This window comes from Pogoniulus pusillus, chromosome 25 (genome assembly GCF_015220805.1).
Source record: "Pogoniulus pusillus isolate bPogPus1 chromosome 25, bPogPus1.pri, whole genome shotgun sequence".
Taxonomy (NCBI): Eukaryota; Metazoa; Chordata; class Aves; order Piciformes; family Lybiidae; genus Pogoniulus; species Pogoniulus pusillus.
The window spans coordinates 18,325,415-18,341,642 of record NC_087288.1 but is presented as its reverse complement, the minus strand read 5'-3'; the positions used below and the strand labels follow the sequence as shown (position 1 = coordinate 18,341,642).

Below are 16,228 nucleotides of genomic sequence, written 5' to 3'. Positions count from 1 at the left end.
AATAATTTTTTCCTAACATCCAACCCATTGGAATGGGCTGCCCAGGGAGGTGGTGGAGTCACTATCCCTGGAGGTCTTCAGGCAAAGCCTGGATGAGGCACTTGGTGCCATGGTCTGGTTGACTGGATGGGGCTGGGTGCTAGGTTGGACTGGATGTTCTTTGAGGTCTCTTCCAACCTGCTTAATTCTATGAACCTTGCCCAGCACAATTTCAGGCCATTTCATCTCATTCTATCACCTGATACTAAGAAGAAAAGACCAACCCCCACCTCAATCCAACCTATTTTCAAGGGGTTGCAGAGAGCAATGAGGTCTCCCCTCTACCTCCTTTTCTCCAGGCTAAACAATTCCAGTTCTCTCAGCCCCACCTTGTGAAACTTGTTCTCCAGACCCTTAATCAGTTTTGTTGCTCTTCCCTGGACATGCTCCAAATATAAAAGCATAATGGCTCAGGCTGGAATAATTTACTACACCTGCTGTTGAAGGCTATAATAGCTGAGTTTAATATGAGGAAATACAACATGGACTGTTAAGATTCCAAAGAGAATTCTGGTATGGGATCCTGGCAAGGTTTGCAGAAAGTGTTCAAGAAAGCCTGGCCTTTTGTAGTTTGCCAGAGTCTGGGAGAGGCTGTGGCAATTGCAGGCAAATTTATGACTGGATTGAATGTCAGTCATGAAGCAACCTGTGGAAATGTTGTTTTGGTCAAACAATTTGGGATTATTTCCTAACTCATCAGGTTTTTGTATCAATTTATGATCTGGAGAAGGCTCTGAGGTGACTTTCTTGTGGCCTTCCAGTATCTGAAAGGGACCTACAGAAAAGCTGGGGAAGGACTTTTCAGGATATCAGGGAGTGCCAGGACTGGGGGGAATGGAGCAAAGCTGGAGGTGGGTAGGTTGAGGCTGGAGGTGAGGAGGAAGTTGTTGAGCATGAGAGTGGTGAGAGGCTGGACTGGGTTGCCCAGGGAGGTGGTTGAGGCCCCATGGCTGGAGGTGTTTAAGGCCAGGCTGGATGAGGCTGTGGGCAGTCTGCTGTAGGGTAGGGTGTCCCTGCCAATGCCTGGGGGGGTTGGAACTGGCTGCTCCTTGTGGTCCCTTCCAACCCTGACTGATTCTATGCCTCTATGATCTCCAGAAAGTGAACCCACCAAATGGTCTGGCCCCAACTGCAAGTTTTTAAGGGACCTTACTTTCTTCTTCTGTCTTGTGTTGTGCTGAATCTACTACTGGCTCATAATTTGTCAGATCTCTGTCATCATCTGAGTTTGGGGACTCTAAACTCTTGTTCAGGTTTTTTTGGGTGGTGGGGTTTTGTGGGGTTTTGTGGTTTGGGTTGTTTTTTTCCATGGCAACTTGCCAGTCAATTTTTTTTGGAACATTCTTGCACATTTTGTTGGATGTGAAAGAATCACAGAATGCTCTGGGTTGGAAGGGACCTCAAGGATCATCCAGCTCCAGCCCCCTGCCATAGACAGGGACACCTCCCTCTAGAGCAGGTTGCTCAAGGCCTCATCCAACCTGGCCTTAAACACCTCCAGGGAGGAAGCAGCCACAACCTCCCTGCACAACCTGTGCCAGTGTCTCACCACCCTCACTGCAAAGAACTTCCTCCTAACATCCAGTCTAAATCTCCCCTCTGCCAGTTGAAACCCATTCCCCCTCATCCTGTCATTACCAGACCTTGTCAATAGTCCCTCCCCAGCCTTCCTGTAGCCCCCTTCAGATACTGGAAGGCCTCTCTAAGGTCTCCTCAAAGCCTTCTCTTCTCCAGACTGCAGAGCCCCAACTCTCTCAGCCTGTCCTCATAGCAGAGCTGCTGCAGCCCTCTGAGCATCTTAGTGGCCCTCTTCTGGACTGGCTCCAACAGTTCCATGTCCCTCTTGTTGTTGGGTGCTCCAGAGCTGCAAACAGGACTGCAGGTGGGGGCTGAGGAGAGCAGAGTAAAGGGGCAGAATCCCCTCCCTTGTCCTGCTGCCCACACTGCTCTTGCTGCAGCCCAGCACAGGGTTGCTGTCTGGGCTGCACTCACACTGCAGGCTCATGTTGAGCTTTTCCTCACCCCAGACCCCCAGGTGCTTTTCCTCAGGGCTGCTCTCAGCCATTCCCCACCCAGCCTGTATCTGTGCCTGGGATTGCACAGATCCAGTTGCCTTAACACTTGGAAAACTTCAGCAGTGGAATATGATTTTTGAAGCTCTTGATAGCCCTAAAGCAAAATATTCATCTTCTAACATTGTTGGATGGGACATGGCTAGCCCAGATTTCAGAAATAAATGATGTATTCCAAAAGGTGGTCAAAAGACTAAACTTGACATCTGAAACCTGTTGGTTCTTCTTCTGTCTTACAGAGCAATGAGCCTCATGAAACCATGCCAATTGCAGCCTTTGGACAGAAACAAAGGCCTTCAAGGTTCTTCATGACCCCTCCCCGATTGCAGTATGCACCTTCCCTCCAGTCTCCAATTACAGTAAGTTACTTTTTTTGTGTCTAATATTAATCATCAAAATATTTCCTGATACATGTTGAAGCTGTTACCTTAAACAGGTTTTGAGGTTAATTTTCTGAGGTTATTCAGTAAGATCAAAATTTTAGCAACTCCCTCTAAAAAAAGCTACTAGAATCTCAGAATAGTTAAGGGGTTGAAAGAGACCTCCTGTGATCCAAGTCCCATCCCCCACCCCAAGGCAGGATCTCCTAGAGCAAGTTACACAGGAGTGAATTCAGATGGGTATTGAAAGTCTCTAGAGAAGGAGATTCCACAACATCACTGGGAAGCCTTGTGCAGTGCTCCAGCTTCAGTGCTCCTCCCAGTAAAGACGTTTTTCTTCATGTTGAGGTCGAACTTCCTGTGCTCCAGTTTGTATCCATTGCCCCTCGTCCTATCACAGGACACCACTGAAAAGAGAGTGGCCACTTCTTGACAGCTACCCTTGTAAGATCTCCTTTTAGTCTTTTCCAGACTAAAGAGCCCCACATCTCTCAGCCTTCACAGTATCACCAGGGTTGGAAGAGACCTCGCAGATCATCAAGTCCAACCCTTTACCACAGAGCTCAAGGCCAGACCATGGCACCAAGTGCCACGTCCAATCCTGCCTTGAACAGCTCCAGGGACGGCGACTCCACCACCTCCCCAGGCAGCCCATTCCAGTGTCCAATGACTCTCTCAGGGAAGAACTTTCTCCTCACCTCCAGCCTAAATTTCCCCTGGTGCAGCCTGAGGCTGTGTCCTCTTGTTCTGGTGCTGGCCACCTGAGAGAAGAGAGCAACCTCCTCCTGGCCACAACCTCCCCTCAGGTAGTTGTAGACAGCAATAAGGTCTCCCCTGAGCCTCCTCTTCTCCAGGCTAACCAATCCCAGCTCCCTCAGCCTCTCCTCATAGGGCTTGTGCTCGAGGCCTCTCCCCAGCCTCGTCGCCCTTCTCTGGACATCAGATGGTCCAGGCACTTCATCATCCTCATAACCTTCACTGTACACTCTCTAGTATATCCCTGTCCCTTTTGAACTAGGGAGCCCAGAACTCGACACAGTATTCCAGAAGTGGGCTCAGCAGAGCAGAACGGAGTGGAGGGAAAACTCTCCTTGACATGCTGGTCACACTCTTCTTAGTGCACCCCAGGAGACCACAAGGGCACACTGCTGTCCTGTGGATAAGATGTTGTCCATCAGGTGTCCAAGATCTTTCTCCTTGGAGCTGCTTAAATGAAATGTTCTTCTTGTGCAGGACAATGATCCTTTATTAGGACAATCTTCGTGGAAAAACAAAATTTCAGGCACAGACAGTGAAACACTAGGAGGCTTTCCAGTGGAATTCCTCATTCAAGTGGTAAGTGTTAACTGCAGCTCTTAATTTTTGTTGTGCATTGTCCTTCTGTGTTTGTTCTGTCAATTCTTGCGCGGTTAAGTCGCTTTATGTTGATTTGACAACATCCAAATTAAGTTTTGAAGAGATGTTAATGTCTGTTTTTATTCCACCTCACCCACCCTTACTTTTCTCCTTGTTGATAAGCATTGAAATACACTGCTGTTCAGTCTGCAGGAAGGACTTGAAGTCCAAAACTCCAAAAAGTGTCTTGTTTTTCCCAGCTTGGTCTAAAAGAAGATGGTTTTTCTACCTGCAAACTTCCAACTGCTAAGGTTTAAAAAGAGAATGAACTATGTTTGCATTCTGTAAAGAATTGTCATGTGTTTTATAATGCATTTTTGGTATGTAATGGCCTCCCTTCTTGGAGAAGAATCACAGAATCACCCAGGTTGAAAGTCCAGCTTGCCCACAGTGAGGAGTCGCATCCTCAACTAGATTAAGTCACCCAGAGCCCTGCCGAGCCTCATCTTGAATGCATCTCCAGGGATGAGGCTTCAACCACCTCTCTAGGCATCCTGTTCCAGTGCTCAACCACCTTCATGGTAAAGAACTTGTTCCTAACATCCAATCTAAATCTGCTCTTGTATAGTTTGAAGGTTTGAAGCCATTGACTCTTTCACTGCAGGCCTTTGTAAAAACTCCCTTTCCATCCTTCTTAGTGGCCCACATCAGGTACTGGAAGCCTGCTATTAGATCTCCCCAGAGCCTTCTCACCTCCAGCTGAACAACCCCAGCTCCCTCAGCCTGTCCTCATGGCAGAGCTGTTCCAAGCTCCCAGTCATTTTTGTGGCCCTCCTCTGGACCTGCTCCATCAAGTCCATGTCCTGGGTGTATTGAGGGCTCCAGAGCTGTCTTTGGAAGCAAAGCAGCATCTTATAGATGTGAAAACTACTTTTTGTCTTCATCTTACCCCAAGCAGCTCTACAGGCTGGGGACTGAGTGGCTGGAAAGCAGCCAGGAGGAAAGGGACCTGGGGGTACTGATAGATAGTAGGCTGAAGATGAGGCAGCAGTGTGCCCAGGTAGCCAAGAGAGCCAATGGCATCCTGGCCTGCATCAGGAACAGGGTGGTCAGCAGGACAAGGGAGGTTATTCTGCCCCTGTACTCAGCACTGCTCAGGCCACACCTTGAGTGCTGTGTCCAGTTCTGGGCTCCTCAATTCAAGAGAGATGTTGAGGTGCTGGAAGGTGTCGAGAGAAGGGCAACAAAGCTGGTGAGGGGCCTGGAACACAAAGCCTATGAGGAGAGGCTGAGGGAGCTGGGGGTGTGCAGCCTGGAGAAGAGGAGGCTCAGAGGTGACCTCATTGCTGTCTACAACTCCCTGAAGGGAGGCTGTAGCCAGGTGGGGTTGGTCTCTTCTCCCAGGCAACCAGAAACAGAACAAGGGGACACAGTCTCAAGTTGTGCCATCAGGGGAGGTCTAGGCTGGATGTTAGGAGGAAGTTGTTGGCAGAGAGAGTGATTGGCATTGGAATGGGCTGCCCAGGGAGGTGGTGGAGTCACCATCCCTGGAGGTGTTGGAGCCAAGCCTGGCTGAGGCACTCAGTGCCATGGTCTGGTTGCCTGGCTAGGGCTGGGTGCTAGGTTGGCCTGGATGATCTTGGAGGTCTCTTCCAACCTGCTTGATTCTATGATCTTTACAAAGCAGTTCCTTGGTGCTTTTTGTACACCACTTCCAAAGAGCAGAGACAAATAATGTTAGGAAGTTGAGAGTCACTGAATATCAAAACTCACTGAAGAAAGCTACTCTTCAGGATGATGGAAGAATGTAATTGCTGATTTTTGCTTAACTTAAAATCTGTGATTGAATTCTTCAACAGTGGAAGCTGCCTTGAACATGCTAAAGGAGATTACATTTAAAGGCACAAGAACTAAGGAACTATAATGGTAGACAGCTCTCAAATTGTAGAGTCTATGTAATTGGTCAAAAGAATTGAGTTCTCTCTGTAGCTCAGGTAAGACACTGATATTTTGGTCTAAGCAGCTTCATGGTTTTCATTTGGCAGTGATCCATTCAGTTTTCTAGGGGAAAATTATAGTATGAAACTGATTTTGAAAAATGTGGCTTGGTGCTTAGATTACCTAAGAAAATTTAAGGTAAATTTAGTTGCTGTAAGGTTCAACAAGTCAGAGTGCAAGGTCCTGCATCTAGGACAGGCCAATCCTAGGGACAAATACAGGCTAGGGTGAGAGGAGCTCTGGTGAAAGAGACTTGAGTGTGTTGGTTAAGAAGTTCAGCATAAGTCAGCAGTGCACTCATGCAGCCCTAGAAAGCAAATCATATCCTGGGCTGCATGAAGAGGACTGTGGCCAGCAAGTCAGGAGAGGGCATTCTGTCCCTTTTACTCTGCTCTTGTGAGACCCCACCTGCAATGCTGCATCCGTTTCTGATGCCCCTATCGTAACGGCCTAGAGCTGCTGGAGCAAGTCCAGAGGAGGGCCACAAAGGTGATTCAAGGCTTAAAGCAGCTCTGCTATGAGGATAGGCTGATGGAGCTGGGATTGTTCAACCTAATGAAGAAAAGACTCCAGGGTGATGTTATAGAAACTGAAGGAATTCTACAGGAAGGCTGAAGAGGGACTTCTTTTAACGGTGTCTAGCAATAGGACAAGAGGGAATGGTTTTAAGCTGAGGGAAAGTAGGTTTAGACTGGATTTTAGGAAGGAGGTCTTCAGTACAAGGGTGGCAAGATTCTGGAACAGGCTGCCCAGGGAAGTTGTGGATGCCTCCTCTCTGTAGGTGTTCAAGGCCAGATTGGTTGAGGTGTTGAGCAGCTGAGCCTAGTTGAGAGGCATCCCTGCCCATAGCAGGGAGGTTGGAGTAGATGATCTCTAAGGGTCCTTCCAATATAGGCCTTACTATGAGAAAATAAAATGCACTAAAGATTCAACTGTTTCTGCTGCTAAACTGTCTGCAGCTCTCTGGGGTTGCTGAGTATGATCAATGAAGCTGGGTAGCTAAGGTGTGTTAAGCTTTACAACTATTTGGTGTGTCAAACTGATCTGTTTCTGATATAATTTCTGTATTTTAGATCTGCATATCTGATTTCTCACACTCAGTGGATTGTTATTACTTGTTCAAAGGAGATCTGAGTTTTAAAAGTATAGCTCTCTTGCTTCTATTAGGAATGGTGACATTTGCAGAGATCCCATGTTCATATGTATTTTTGCTTGAGGATTGTCAGATTTCTTGAACAAAATCAAGCCTCGGATTTTTGGCATTTATTTATGTCAGCAACTTATCCAGATCTTTCATAGATTCACAGAATGGCCAGGGGAGATTTAGGCTGGAGGTGAGGAGAAAGTTCTTCCCTGAGAGAGTCATTGGACACTGGAATGGGCTGCCCGGGGAGGTGGTGGAGTCGCCGTCCCTGGAGCTGTTCAAGGCAGGACTGGATGTGGCACTTGGTGCCATGGTCTGGCCTTGAGCTCTGTGGTAAAGGGTTGGACTTGATGATCTATGAGGTCTCTTCCAACCTTGGTGATACTGTGATACTGTGAGTTGGAAGGGATCCTAAATCATAGAATCATAGAATCAACCAGGTTGGAAGAGACCTCCAAGATCAGCCAGGCCAACCTAGCACCCAGACCTATCCAATCAACCAGACCATGGCACTAAGTGCCTTATCCAGTCTTTTCTTGAAGACCTCCAGGGATGGTGCCTCCACCACCTCCCTGGGCAGCCCATTCCAATGGGAAATCACTCTCTGTGAAGAACTTCCCCCTAACATCCAGCCTAGACCTACCCCGTCACAACTTGAGACTGTGCCCCCTTGTTCTGTTGCTGGTTGCCTGGCAGAAGATCATCTAATTTCAACCCTTCTGCCATGGGCAAGGACACCTTCCACTAGACAAGGTTGCTCAAGGCCTCATTCAACCTGGTCTTGAACACCACCAGGGAGGGAACTTCCACAACCTTCCTGTGTAACCTGTTGCATTGTCTCACCACTCTGTAAAGACTTTCTTCATAATACCCAGTCTAAATCCACCATATTCCTGCTTTCCTCCCTTATCACTAGAAGCCATAGAAAAAAGTCCTCCTGGTCATCTCCTCATGACCCTCCTCTGGACCTGCTTCAGGAGCTTGATATCCCTCTCATGCTGGAGGCACCAGAACTGGGTGCAGTACTGCAGGTGGAGTGTCTTGAGAGCAGAGAGGGAGAATCACCTCATTTGTCCTGCCAGTCACACTTCTTTTGATCCAGGATTTTGATAAAGCATTGTGAGGCTTAAAAAAATATATTGAAGGACTGTGCACAATGTTTAAGCTTAGCATTTTAAGCATTTTTAGCATCAAGTTTTTATTAGAAGCTTAAGGATGGTACTGAAATATGTGAGAGTGGTGAATACTGAATATCAGTTGCACTGCATTCACCAGCCCAGGTGTATTTTCATGGTAAAGGTTACCATTAAAGGTGGTGTAACCTTTTCTTTTACACTAGTACAGTAAAAAAGACAAAGCCCTCATTCTGATTTAATGGTGACTCAGGAATGAAATGGTCAGCAATGTTTGATTCAAAGCCTTCTGGAGAACTATTGCCAGACAGCTATTTGTGATGCCATGAATAAACACTTCCATGGGAAGACTTCATCTAGGGCAAAACACTACAAGTGCAGCACACCTTGAGTAAAGATTCCAGCCCTTTAGTTCTCTTTGTGGGTTCTGAAATTAGTTTCATAGAATCAGCCAGGTTGCAAGAGACCTCCAAGCTCATCCAGGCCAACCTAGCACCCAGCCCTGTCCAATCAACCAGACCATGGCACTAAGTGCCTCAGCCAGGCTTTGCTTCAACACTTCCAGGGGCAGCAACTCCACCACCTCCCTGGGCAGCCCATTCCAATGCCAATCACTCTCTCTGCCAACAACTTCCTCCTAACATCCCTGGCACAACTTGAGACTGTGTCCCCTTGTTCTATTGCTGGTTGCCTGGCAGCAGAGCCCAACCCCACCTGGCTACAGCCTCCCTTCAGGTAGTTGTAGACAGCAATTTGGGACAAAAGGAAGCATTAGCCAAAATCATGTGCAGGCAGTGACCAATAAATGCTAGACACATTGTCTCTATGTACAACTGAGACTTGTAGCAACCATTTTAACCAGAGCTCTATAATGCTGAGTAAATCTTTGTATTAGTCTTTATTTTTGATGCATTTATATTTTGGCATCAGAGACTGCTTTTCTTTCTGGCTTTTACTCCAGACAAAAGTGAGTATTATGAAAAGAATAGCTCAAAAATTAGCATTCTGATGTTAATAATCAAGGCAAAAAATAATCAAACCCAGGTCTTTTATGCTTGCATGCATTGTAGAATCATAGAATGAACCAGGCTGGAAGAGAACTCTAGGATCATCCAGTCCAACCTAGCACCCAGCCCTGTCCAGGCAACTAGGCCATGGCACTAAGTGCCTCATCCAGGCTTTGCTTGAACACCTCCAGGGACAATGACTCCACCACCTTGCAGTTAGTTCAAGCAGCTGCTCTGTCAGGTAGAATAACTTGTGAAATGGACATTTAAAAGCATAAGTAAAATAATCCCAAAGCAAATACATCCCAAACTAGCAGGTAGGTGTGAGCCTCCTGCCCACCCCATGAGCAAAGTCTCATGTTTTCACTGAGCTATTTTTATTAACTGATGAAGTTCTTCACAGAGAGAGTGATTGGCATTGGAATGGGCTGCTCAGGGAGGTGGTGGAGTCACCATCCCTGGGGGTGTTGAAGCAAAGCCTGGCTGAGGCACTTAGTGCCATGGTCTGGTTGACTGGCTAGGGCTGGGTGCTAGGTTGGCCTGGCTGATCTTGGAGGTCTCTTCCAACCTGGTTGATTCTATGATTCTATGGACATATTAAGAAGGTAAAGTATCCTTAAATATTTCATAGGCTATACTGCAGGTCAAACTCTGTAGATTATATTCTTAAATTCTAATTGGTATGAAAATTCGGAGCATATTTCTCTAGGCTCTCAGCTACAGCTGGTTTGGGGTTTTCTTTTTCCCCTCTCTTGTTTTGGAGAAGTGGGGAAAAAAAAGAGATTGGGAAGGAAATGATGGAAGACAAAACAGGCTGGTTGCAGGGTTACTGCATCTCCAGTAGATGGAGTGTGTTAATGCAGCACGTTAGAGAAGTGAATTGATCACTTCCCCATCGCTGTGGAAAAAGGATTACAGGCTCACAGGATCTTAGGGGTTGGAAGAGACCCAAGGAGATCATCCAGTCCAACCCCCCTGCAAGAGCAGGACAATCCTATCTAACACAGAGCACACAGGAGCACATCCAGACAGGCCTTCAAAATCTCCAGAGAAGGAGACTCCACAACCTCTCTGGGCAGCCTGTTCCAGTGCTCTGTGACCCTTCCAGTAAAGAAGTTCCCCCTTGTGTTGAGGCAGAACCTCCTGTGCTGCAGCTTACACCCATTGCTCCTTGACCTGTGCCAGGTTGATCACACAGATCGATCTTCTCCTCTTAAACGCAGGAGGTTACTGGATTTTTGTTTTTAACTATTTTCTGCTTAGGAAAATGTTGAAAATATTCTCTAGTAAGTTATTGCAGACTTGCAAATGCTTGTGGAAATGTTCTTTTGTCTGGGAAACTACATCTGAAGTACAAAGCTAAACCTAACAGTTGGGTTGTTGCTTCATCCTTTTTAACGGGGAAAAGCATTCTGCTAAAAACTCATTTCCAGTTTAATGAGAACTATAAATTATAACAGTAAACAGGATGGGTGACACTGAAAATAGAGCTGTTAGGCAAGGATTGCCCAAGGAAATGGGGCTTAACTCAAAGCATTCACTGATGATACTGGCAAATTAAAATAGAAGTCTGCTTAATAAATTGCAGCAATGAGACGAAGCTGATAGGCATCAAAGGTGCAGTGGTGAAAGGTCCATTTCTTGTAGAAAGAATTGGATCACTGGAGTCTGTGGGAATAGGAGGGATGTAATACAAAATCCAGACACAAGAACTGGAGAACTAGGGCCCTGCATCATCAAATATGTCTGGACATCCAAGTAGAAAGCAGCCAGGTGGAGTTGATCTCTTCTCCCAGGCAACCAGCAACAGAACAAGGGGACACAGTCTCAAGTTGTGCCAGGGGAGGTCTAGGCTGGGTGTTAGGAGGGAGTTGTTGTCAGAGAGAGTGATTGGCATTGGAATGGGCTGCCCAGGGATGTGGTGGAGTCACTGTCCCTGGAGGTGTTGAAGCCAAGGCTGGCTGAGGCACTTAGTGCCATGGTCTGGTTGATTGGTTAGGGCTGGGTGCTAGGTTGGACTGAATCATAGAATCAACCAGGTTGGAAGAGACCTCCAAGATCAGCCAGGCCAACCTAGCACCCAGCCCTAGCCAGTCAACCAGACCATGGCACTAAGTGCCTCAGCCAGGCTTTGCTTCAACACCTCCAGGAATGGTGACTCTACCACCTCCCTGGGCAGCCCATTCCAATGCCAATCACTCTCTCTGACAACAACTTCCTCCTCACATCCAGCCTACACCTCCCCTGATGGCACAACTTGAGACTGTGTCCCCTTGTTCTGTTGCTGGTTGCCTGGCAGAAGAGCCCAACCCCACCTGGCTACAGCCTCCCTTCAGGGAGTTGTAGACAGCAATGAGGTCTGCCCTGAGTCTCTTCTTCTCCAGGCTAAACACCCCCAGCTCCCTCAGCCTCTCCTCATAGGGTTTTGTGATCCAGGCCTTTCACCAGCCTGAATCTTGGAGGTGTTTTCCAACCTAGTTGATTCTATGATGCTGTGATTATGATTCTAAATACCTTGCAGTTTTTGTGGGCAAATAATCTGTATTAACTTGAGGGCTCACCTCAAGTTAATAATAATAATAACAGTGCTTAGAACATATATGATAATAACTACATAGATAAATAATATAAATAATAAATAATTAGTAATAACACAATAAATTATTAATGCTGCCCAGGGAGGTGGTGGAGGCACCGTGCCTGGAGGTGTTCAAGAAGGGACTGGATGAGGCACTTAGTGCCATGGCCTGGTTGACTGGCTAGGGCTGGGGAATAGGTTGGCCTGGATGAGCTTGGAGGTCTCTTCCAACCTGGTTGATTCTATGATTCTATAGATAATAATAAAGTAATGAATAATTAATATATCTGTCTATAAATATAAGAAGTACTTAGAAGTGTTAGGTAGTTGCTGGATGGTGACAACAGCACAGCTTGATGAGTAATTTTTTGGCAGCAGTGTATGGTGCTTTCCTTCCCCCCTCCCAGGTGGTTTTTTTTAACAGACCCAAGCATTTATGTGTTGTGTTAGAAATAAGATCAGAGAGATCAAACTCGCTCTCAACTCCCAAGTAACAGTTTTAGAACTTCTTTTTCTTGCCTTTTCTGAATTTGTTGTTTTGCCAACGTCAGTTCCTTGATTAAGATCTTTGTGTAGCTGTGAAAACTGCATGTACTGGCTCCTTATGGGCATTGGTGGACAGAGGGAGGACAGAACTCATTGAATTTGTTTGGGTTGGGGAGGACCTCTAATATAAAGTCCAGCCATCAGCCTAAGACCACCATGGCTGTTTAACTATATCCTGAAGTGCCATATCTAGACATTTCTTGAACACCTCCAAGGGCAGTGACTCCACCACCTCCCTGGGCAGCCTGTTCCATTGCCTGACCACTCCTGAAGGAAGGAATTTTTTCTTAATCTGCAGCCCTAAACCTCCTGGGCACAATTTCAAGCCATATCTTTTTGTTCTATCACCTGATGCTAGGGAGAAGAGACCAATCCTCACCTCACTGCAAGCTCCTTTCAGAGAGTTGTAGAGAGCTTTGCTCCCTTAGCCTCCTCTTTTCCACACTAAACAATCCCTGTTCTCTCAGCTGCTGCTCATAAGACTTGTTCTGAAGACATGTTCTGATAACATGTGCAGTATTGCCCCTGCACGTGTGACCATGATTTGCCATCCCTTCATGAGATGTATCTAGCAAAGTATTTCTCATAGTAAGAAGTGTTGCTGCCATTTTGCAGGCACAGTTTGCAGGTCTGTCATTTGGCATGTTGGTACAGGCTTTCTGTTGCTCACATGCTGGTGACACATGGGTTTGATGGGTGGACCAGTAGATGGATAAAGGACTGGTTTGATGGTCACACCCAAGAAGTGGCTGTCAACAGCTCACTGGTCTCCGCTTGGACATGGACAAGTGGTGTCCCTCAGGGATCAGTCCTGGGACCAATCTTGTTCAACATCTTTGTGGGTGCCATGGACAGAGGCATTGAGTGCAGCCTCAGCAAGTCTGCTGACCATACCAAGCTGTGTGGTGCAGCAGCCAGGCTGGAGGGCAGGGATCCATCCAGAGGGACCTGGAGAGGCTGCAGAGGTGGGCACAAGCCAAGATCATGAGGTTCAACAAAACCAAGTGCAGTGTCCTGCATCTGGGTCAAGGCAATGCCAAGCACAAATGCAGGCTGGGCAGTGAGTGGCTGGAGAGCAGCCCTGAGGAGAGGGACTTGGGGGTGCTGCTGGAGGAGAAGCTCAACAGGAGCCAGCAGTGTGCACTTGCAGCCCAAAAAGACAAGCAGAGCCTGGGCTGCATCAGGAGAAGTGTGGCCAGCAGGGCCAGGGAGGTGATTCTCCCCCTCTACTGCGCTCTGCTGAGACTCCACCTGGAGTACTGCATCCAGCTCTGGAGCCCCTATTACAAGAGGGCTGTGGAGATGCTGGAGTGTGCCCAGAGAAGGGCCACTGGGATGCTCAGGGCTGGAGCAGCTCTGCGGTGAGCACAGACTGAAAGAGCTGGGGCTGTTGAGTCTGGAGCAGAGGAGGCTCCCAGGTGACCTTCTTGTGGCCTTCCAGGATCTGAAGGGGGCCAACAAAAAACCTTCCAGGATATGAGGGAGTGCCAGGACTGGGAGAAATGGAGCAAAGCTGGAGATGGGTAGGTTGAGGCTGGAGGTGAGGAGGAAATTGTTGAGCAGGAGAGTGGTGAGAGGCTGGAATGGGTTGCCCAGGGAGGTGGTTGAGGCCCCATGGCTGGAGGTGTTTAAGGCCAGGCTAGCTGAGGCTGTGGGCAGCCTGCTCTAGGGTAGGGTGTCCCTGGGCATGGCAGGGGGCTTGGAACTGGCTGATCCTTGTGGTCCCTTCCAACCCTGACTGATACTGTGATTCTACATATAGGAAAGATGACAAATAGAGAAAAGATATAGCAAGGGTCACCAAAACGCAGGAGATCAAAAGTCCTCTGTGGGAGAGGAGACTGGAAAGGCTTGGGTTGAGATTAGTCTAGTGGAAGAACAGTGGAAAAGAGTTGGTTTTACTGTTCCTGAATAAACAGGGATAAATGCAAGAGAAGTAAACCACTATTTAGCTGAAAACCAGCTTTGGAAGAACAAATTACTATGAATGAATTTAATATGGACACCCCAAGAAGATTCATAATTAGGTGAAAGATATCCTGGAACAGTTTTCCATTAGGATGTGTAAGGGCAAGAAACCTGCCTGCACCAGGACTGAACTTGAAAATCAGCCAAAGCAATTACATATACATAGATGCATGCCACACCAGGAGGTTTTGCTTCTCCCAGTGCCATGTTCCAGTACAAGAATGCAGTTAACCCCTTTTGACATTTATAAAACCTGAAATCTTGGCTCTATAATGAAGCTGTTGTGGTGGTAGTGGAGCTAGAATTTCTCTCAGGGCCCTAGAGAATAGGAGTAGTTTGAAGAGTGGGAGAGGGTGGTGGTGTTGAAAGCGGTTCCAGTGATTTAACCCCAAGCAGTGCTACAGGCTGGGGATAGAGTGGCTGAGAGCAGCCAGGAAGAAAGGGACCTGGGGGTACTGGTAGAGAGTAGCTGAAGATGAGCCAGCAGTGTGCCCAGGTGGCCAAGAGAGCCAATGGCATCCTGGCCTGCATCAGGAGCAGTGTGGCCAGCAGGACAAGGGAGATTATTCTGCCCCTGTACTCAGCACTGATCAGGCCACCGCTTGAATACTGTGTCCAGTTCTGGGCTCCTCAATTCAAGAGAGATGTTGAGGTGCTGGAAGGTGTCCAGAGAAGAGCAACAAAGCTGGGGAGGGGCCTGGAGCACAAAGCCTATGAGGAGAGGCTGAGGGAGCTGGGGGTGTGCAACCTGCAGAAGAGGAGGCTCAGGGCAGAGCTCATTGCTGTCTACAACTCCCTGAAGGGAGGCTGTAGCCAGGTGGGGTTGGTCTCTTCTGCCAGGCAAGCAGTAACAGAACAAGGGGACACAGTCTCATGTTGTGCTGGGGGAGGTCTAGGCTGGATGTTAGGAGGAAGTTGTTGTCAGAGTGATTGGCATTGGAATGGGCTGCCCAGGGAGGTGGTGGAGTTGCTGTGGCTGGAGGTGTTGAAGCCAAGCCTGGCTGAGGCACTTAGTGCCATGGTCTGGTTGACTGGCTAGGGCTGGGTGCTAGGTTGGACTGGATGATCTTGGAGGTCTCTTCCAACCTGGTTGATTCTATGATTTCCACTTAAGCCTGCTAGATGCCAAGGGCAGCAGAAATAGAGTATTCCCACTATGGAAGAGGAAACTGCACAGCCCAGTGTTGCTCTGTATGAAATAGATCCAATCTCCATAGCAGGATTTACCTTAGGAGTGTACACATAAAGGGCTGGTGCTTAGTTAAGGACACAGCTGAAAACAGGCTGACAACTCTGTGAAAAAAGGGGAGATAGTTTAGTCCACACAATAACACCCTCTGCTTTCCTTCAGGCTGCAAAAGCAAACAAAGATTCTTGATTCCTCAGACTCTAGCTGGCCATGAATTGTGTTACTCTTTCCATAGGGGATTTCAGCTGATGGATTACAGCACTCTCCAGTCTACAGCACTTGTAAATGCTTTTAAACATCTCTGAAACATGCAACCTTTAATTACTGTTTTGAGTTCTGCATCGTGATGAACAAGTGAGAAATGTGGTTTGTAACACCCAGTGTATTGGCTCCGGTTTCTGTGGCATTTGCAAACTGCTTAAGGACCTATTCATTCTAACAATGCTTCCTTTTGTTTTAGACCAGGTTATCAAAAATCCTGATGATCAAGAAGGAACACATCAAACAATTGAGAGAGATGAACACAGAAGCAGAAAAGCTGGTGAGAATGCTCTCTTTTTGGTTCTTGCTACGGGGTGTGAGGTTCTTTTCAGTGGCTGCTAGAGGTCCCCGAAGACTGGAAGCTGCCAATGTGATACCCATTCACAAGAAGAGTCGTAAGGAGGAGCCAGAAAACTACAGACCTGTGAGCCTGACCTCAGTGCCAGGCAAGGTCATGGAACAGGTCATCTTGGGTGCCATCACAAAGCACCTACAGGGTAGCCAAGGGATCAGGCCCAGCCAGCATGGGTTTAGGAAGGGCAGGTCCTGTCTCACCAACCTGATCTCCTTTTATGATC

The 16,228-nt window shown here is 47.5% G+C and overlaps 1 protein-coding gene across 4 annotated transcripts in view; it reads left to right on the top strand.

Annotated features, from left to right (window-relative positions):
- LIN9 (lin-9 DREAM MuvB core complex component) overlaps nt 1-16,228 on the top strand; it is a 76,420-nt gene that overhangs the window by 48,968 nt on the left and 11,224 nt on the right. For all 4 annotated transcript variants that reach the window (XM_064164608.1, XM_064164611.1, XM_064164610.1 and 1 more), the window contains exons 9-11: nt 2,351-2,470; nt 3,725-3,826; nt 15,850-15,930. In XM_064164608.1, the coding sequence (XP_064020678.1) occupies nt 2,351-2,470; nt 3,725-3,826; nt 15,850-15,930 (303 nt within the window). The remainder of the gene's footprint in view (nt 1-2,350; nt 2,471-3,724; nt 3,827-15,849; nt 15,931-16,228) is intronic.